This window comes from Pongo abelii, chromosome 5 (assembly GCF_028885655.2).
Source record: "Pongo abelii isolate AG06213 chromosome 5, NHGRI_mPonAbe1-v2.0_pri, whole genome shotgun sequence".
Classification (NCBI taxonomy): domain Eukaryota; kingdom Metazoa; phylum Chordata; class Mammalia; order Primates; family Hominidae; genus Pongo; species Pongo abelii.
The window spans coordinates 129,345,176-129,351,698 of record NC_071990.2 but is presented as its reverse complement, the minus strand read 5'-3'; the positions used below and the strand labels follow the sequence as shown (position 1 = coordinate 129,351,698).

The following is a 6,523-nucleotide window of genomic DNA, read 5'->3' as shown; positions in this document are numbered from 1 at the left end:
TCCTTCCTGTGGTCTTGACTTTCTGTCTGAGATCATTTTACTTTTGCCTGAAGAACACCCTTTATAGTATTTCTTTTAGTGAGAGTTTACTGGTGATGAATTTTCTTAGTTTCTGTTTGTCTGAAAATGTCTTTATTTTGCTGTTGCTTTCATGCTTCTCTGGATTTAGAATATCAAGTTGGTAGTTATTTTCTTTCAGCATTTTAATGATGCTATTCCGTTGTGTTCTACCCTTATTGGTTTTTGTTAGTAAGTCAGCTATCATCCTATTGGTGATCCTTTGAAAGTGATGATTTCTTTTCTTCAGAGTGCATTTAAGATATTCTCTTTGACTCTGGCTTTTTAACGTTTTAGTATGATGTTCCTTAGTGTGCCTTCTTTTGCATTTATCCTCCTTGGTGGTGTTGGCAGGGCTTGAATCTAAGGCTTGAATCTATGCCTTTTTCAGCTTTGGAAGATCTTCAGCTGTTATCTCTTAAAATATTTCTTCTCCCACTATTATTTCTCCTCTCACATTGGGACTCAGTTTACATATAAGATCTTTCCACTATGGCTGAAATATCTCCCTGGAGAGAGACAGATATATATATATATATAGAGAGAGAGAGAGAATGAGAGAGAAAGAGAGAGAACAGATCTTTCCTACGCTCCCATTTCCAGTTCAACAATCCTCTCTTACTGTATGTCCCACTTGCTGTTAAAACCAATTATTGAATTTTTAATTTCAGTTACTGTATTTTTTAACTCTAGAATTTTCATCCGATACTTTCTATAGATGGCAGTTCTTTTCTCCTTCTTGTCTTCTAGTTTTGAACGTGTTCATCAAAATTATCTTAAATTGCAGGACTAATAATTCCAATATCAGAATCACCCCATGAGTTTGTTTCTGTGGTCTCCCTTCTCTCTGTCTTTCTCTGTCTTGTCTTCTGGCATTCCTATTCATTTCATACTTAATTATAGATGGTGTATTTTTAAATATTATAGAAGTTCTGGCTGCTTTTCCTCAACAGGAGGATTTACATTTGCTTCTGTCTGGCAGCAAGAATAGGGGCAAACCACTTTAATCCAATGAAGGATTGAGCTAATTTTAGTCTAAGCTTCAGTTTTCGTAAAGCTAGTTCTATTTATAGGCAACCCTTTCTCTTAGGAAGCAGCCTTCAGGAGCCCCAACTGAGAACACAGGCATTTGTTGGGACTCCTGCTCCCTCCTTGGCTGGCCCTGGCTTCCTAGTTCTGCAACACTGCTGAAAGCACTCCTTGGCTTCTTCAGCTTCATAACAATCATGCTCTTGTTTGTGTCTCATACAATCAACCCTGTACTGCTTTCAATAAGCAAAAAATTTTTAAAGGGGAAAAAGTGGTGCTGAGCAACACATTTCTCTGACGTTGCCTGGAAGACTTGCTACGTCCCAAAGTCCAATTTATTTTGGTCTCTTTTGCTATGTGAAACTGCCAAAAACTCAACTCAGATTCTCTCCTCCTGAGCCACCGGTTTTTGCTCTGCTTCTCAGACTCTCTTTTGGTGCCAGTTACTAACCCATAAAAGCCTTGAGGGAAAAGAAGTGCAGAATATGGAGTTCCTCTAATGGTTCTGCTCTGCTTTACAGGATCTTGGCCTCTCATGTTCTGCGCCCTGACAGCTCTCTTGTTTCCTAAAACAGCTTTTTAAAAAAGTATACAGCTCTTCTAGGTGCCTTTGGTAGGAAACATGGTCAGATACAAGCTCATAGCCAGAAATAGAAGTCTTTGAATATTTTTATTTTGCATATTGACTAATAAGTGGCCTTTACACACCTAAACCATTGTTTATTTGAAGGATGTGCTTTTTTTTTTTTCTATTTTGTTCAAACTCCTTTTTGATTTACAGGAGTGTTTCATAAGTTAGTTGTCAAATATATTATTAGTTTTTTCCTTTAAGACTTCAATTACTACTCAGAAATAGTTATTTTCTTATCCTTTTGCAGACATTTTCCTATTTTTTCCCCTCTGGTTTATTTTTATTTAAATTTAATTTTAAAATGTATCTAACTTTAATTTTATTGCATGGAAAGTTAGGGAAATTTTCTCCCCAATTATTTAACAACCATTTGTCGAATAAAACATTCTTTCCCACTGCCTCGGAATTTCACCTTTTTCAGATAGTAAATTATTATATACAGTCTAGTTTTTTAAAAAAATTCTCATTAATCTATTATTACACCTATAACATGCTGTTCTAGTGACCGAACTTCAATAATTCATTTTACTACCTGATGGTTTAAGTACTCTTGAACTCATTGCTCTTCTTTGTCAACCTTATTTTGGCTGCTCACATCAGGATTTTTTTGCCTGCGTGTCAGAAGTGATTACGATCTGGTCTAAAGCAGTAGCAGTGGGGATATAGAGCAAAGACAGAGTGAGTGGTACTGAGTATTTGCATCTATAGGGCCTGATGGATTTAATGGCTAGAGAAAAAAAATGGCATCTCGCGTGATTCTAAGCCTTCCGGCTTGGGAAACTAAGAGAATAGTAGTGTCATTAATCAAGATTGAGAATACAAAGAAGAAGATTATCACAGAGGGAGCGTCATCTGTCGTGAGAGCAGAAGCAGATGGAGCCTAGGTAATTGTAAGAGATTGCTGATACGAAATGGCTGTTTGGCTAGTAGGATAGAAATTTGACTTGGGAATATTAAAAAAAAATGAAATCCAGCTTGCATTCGATATCAAATGAAATTTATTGTGGCATCAATTCTAACGGATTCATAATTTTTAAGGAGCAGTCCACAGAATCCTCTTTCATATATTCATCCACACGAAATACACTACTAGGCTGTAAACTGTGGGGAGGGGTATGGAAGGCAGACAGATCAAGGGTAGCAAATTTTTGGACAAAAAAGTTGCCAGTGAGGAATTTGAATCTAATAATAGTAAACCTGTTGATGTGGTCAATCGTAAATTCTACTTTTATAAAGAAAGAAATGAAGCTGGACTGATTATTGAAAATGTCAAATAGGATTACAAAGAGTTGAAACAGTTTTATAAGCTCCATATCAAAACTAGGCAGTATTTATCTTTCTAGGTCATTTACATGATGGCCATGGTAGAACTGAGATGTCCCCTGACCCTCTGTATCTGGCTATGCTCTCTGCAGCCTAAGGCCAAAACAATTAATAGATAAGCACATGGAGTTTGGTTACTAAAGAAAACGTGTAGATTCCTGTCATCTTTCAAGTGTATACATACCAACCAATATTCTTTTTTTTTTTTTTTTTTTTGAGACAGGGTCTTGCTCTGTCATTCAGCCTGGAATGCAGTGGCATGTTCACAACTCACTGTAGCCTCAAACTCCTGGGTTCAAGTGATCCTCCTTCCTCAGCCTCCTCACAGCTGGGACTACAGGCATGTGCCACCATGCCTGGCTAATTTTTAAATTTTTTTGTAGAGACAAAGTCTCACTGTGTTGCCCAGGCTGGTTTTGAACTCTTGGGCTCAAGCAATTCTCCTACCTCAGCCTCCTAAAGTGCTGGGACTACAGGTATGAGCCACCGTACCCAGCCTCAACCAATATTCTTTTACTTTACCTTAAAGAGACTTAGGAACTACCATTTTAATTGTATATATTTTAAATATTGTTTCAGTTACATGAAAAAACAGAGAGGGGCAGGATTTTGAAGAGATCAATGTTCATGAGGTTTCTCCTGCTTCCTTTGACAATGATCATTTCCCCTCCTAAATTTCAACAACAAGATCAGAATTGTGGAATTGTGAACTCGGAAGAAATTATAAAATTTATTGGACTCTTCTACTTCATCTCCATTTAGTAAATAAAACAAATGAAAATCAGAGAAGACAAGGCTGACGTTAGCCTGTAAATCAAAAGCAGAACTAAACCCAGAAAACCCAGGTTTCCTGACAAGTAATTTTAATACTTTCTACTATAGTGTAGAGATTAGAAAACTCATTTTAATGTACTTTGTTAATTTATTGTATCATTTTGCATATTCTATCCCTACCCTACCCTCCTTTAAGATTCAGCAAAATTTTTAATGTGGAAGAATAAAAAGTGGTTTCGATACTCTCTTCAGAGTATAGTATCAGAATTCTAAAAAGAGCTGACACAAAGCACTTTTATTACCAATTTTAATGTAAAGGCACTGACAGTATGCAAATAAGGCACAAAGCCAAGCTTTAGAAATGAACTAGAGAGATAATGAATTCACACGGTGCCATTGTTAAGATTAGACTTTAGTCCTATGTTCCTGTTCTTTGTTGGTGGGCAAGCCACAAGCAACTCTGACCTCAGTTTTGCTACCATAGTAGATGCGCACCTGGATTAACAAAGGACAGAATGCGCTACTTAACACGTCTCATTTTTTGGGCAGTGTCTGTTCACCCCACCCCCATCCTGTTCAACTTCAATGTCAGAAGGAAATGAAGCCACAATGTGAACAAAAAGAGCTATAACATTTTTGTCTCCTGCTTCCTTCCTCCCTCTTCACTGTCCTCCCCACATAGAGCTACTCCACCCCACTCTGGCTGTAGTGTGACATTCCTGCCTGCCTGAGGAAGAAATGGTGAGCAAGGGCTGCAATTGCAGACAAGTGTCACCCAGAAGCCACAAGTTTCTGTGAGCACCAGGTCTACAAACTACCCAAGGCATAGCAATGGCATTATCACTGGAAGAATTCATCCACTCCCTTGACCTCAGGACCCTACCCAGGGTTCTAGAAATCCAGGCAGGCATCTATTTTGAAGGTAAGCACTCTCCAATACCTTTACTGGCTAGAACATCCTTGTAAAGTATACACTTTTGAAAATTAGACGGGAGAATTTTAACAGTGAATATGTGAGTTCTGGTAAAGGAAAGGTGATCACAAAAGAGAGAAAGTAATGAACTGACCAATGAATGGTCAAAAGCCAATGGTGTTGGAAAGGGGAGAAACTAGACAGGACTCGGGGACAGACAGAAATAAGGAATTGAGTGAAGCTTCTTGAGTTTTCTGTAGGCCTTGAATGGTGAACTATTTCTGCCTTTGCTTTGAAATTGGTTGTAATCAAGAATAATAAATTTAGTTATCAATATTTATGTTTCTACAATATAAAAAATAAAATTTAGCTTGCTAAAACAAAAGCAACTATCAAAGGCACAGTGTTTAGAAAGAAGTATTTCCAAATATTTCCCAAACTTTTAGCTTCTAAATGTTGCTTATACCAAAGTTTTTCTCACTCTGTAGTAGTCTAACTCCGAATTCCTTAAATAATGAAAATTTTAATTTGAAGGTATAGAAATTATTGCTACAAGATAATTTTTAAAAAATTGATTTTGAAAACTCAGAGTTCAATTAAACTTATTGAATAATAAGATAGTGAGTTTCGGTGTAACTCACTATGTTAATTCAGGTAAAAGAACATTAAAACCTCCAGTATACAACCTAGAATCTTTACGTGGTTAGTTTGAATACATAGAATACAATGAATAATTTTGTAGGTGTATTTCTGGCCTCAAGAGCGGTAGAATTGAAGCAGTTGTAGAATCAGCTCAAGACAAAACTACCAGGAAAATAACTTAACTGTTGATAGGCAGGCCTTTCTTGTTCACAGACAAAATAATGTATTACATATTATGTTGCAAAGTAAAAGAAAGATTAACACGTCAGCTCCAGTTTATATATATATATATATATATATATATATATATATATGTATATACATACACACACATACTTGCAGGTGATGAATTGATATGGGCTGTTATCAGCTTAGTGTACAGTTTTATTTAACTAATTTCTAAGTTGATTTTTGGAATCAGACTATGTTTTGCCGTGTATAATCATATTATCAATGTCTCTATTTTTAAGCCAACCCCAAATCATTTTTTGTCTCATGGTTTGTGTTTTTTAGGCTTTATGTAAAAAGTCTTTCTTTATGTCTACTTTAAAAAGATATTTTCCTATGTTGTTTTTATCAACTTTACAGTTTCATATTTTGCATTTAGTTTTTAGTCTGTTTGGAGGACAATGTTATGAATTGTACAGGGATCCAGTTTTAGTTTTCTCTGTACAGTTCACCTGATTTCCAGGTACCATTTGCTAAGCTGACAATCTTTCCGCCATTGATTTTTGTTGCCTCCTTTAAATCATATTATATGTTCACCTCTGTATCAGTCTGTCTCTAAAATATCTCTTCTATTCCATTAGTTTATTTTTTTCTTAATTGCCCCCAAACACACTATTTTTGTAACTATGGCCTTGGAATGCGTGTTAATATAGAAATGATGTATAGACCAATCCCTTGTTTTCAATCTTTTTTTCCTAAATTGGCTTAGATATTCATAGACTTTAAAAATGTTTTTATAGATACATAATATATATACATATTTATGGGATACATGTGATATTTTGATACAGTGTGTAATGATCAAGTCAGAGTAATGGGGATATTATTCACCACCTCAAACTTTTACCATTTTTTCATGTTAAGAACATTCCAATTCCACTATTCTAGTTATTTTGAAATATACAGTAAATTATTTTTAGCTATAG

The 6,523-nt window shown here is 35.7% G+C and overlaps 1 protein-coding gene across 1 annotated transcript in view; it reads left to right on the top strand.

The window, feature by feature from the left end:
- Window positions 1–4,209: 4,209 nt before the first annotated feature.
- THEMIS (thymocyte selection associated) overlaps window positions 4,210–6,523 on the top strand; it is a 214,344-nt gene continuing 212,030 nt past the window's right edge. The window contains exon 1 of the mRNA XM_003776918.5: window positions 4,210–4,736. Within this exon, the coding sequence (XP_003776966.1) occupies window positions 4,646–4,736 (91 nt within the window). The 5' untranslated portion in view covers window positions 4,210–4,645. The remainder of the gene's footprint in view (window positions 4,737–6,523) is intronic.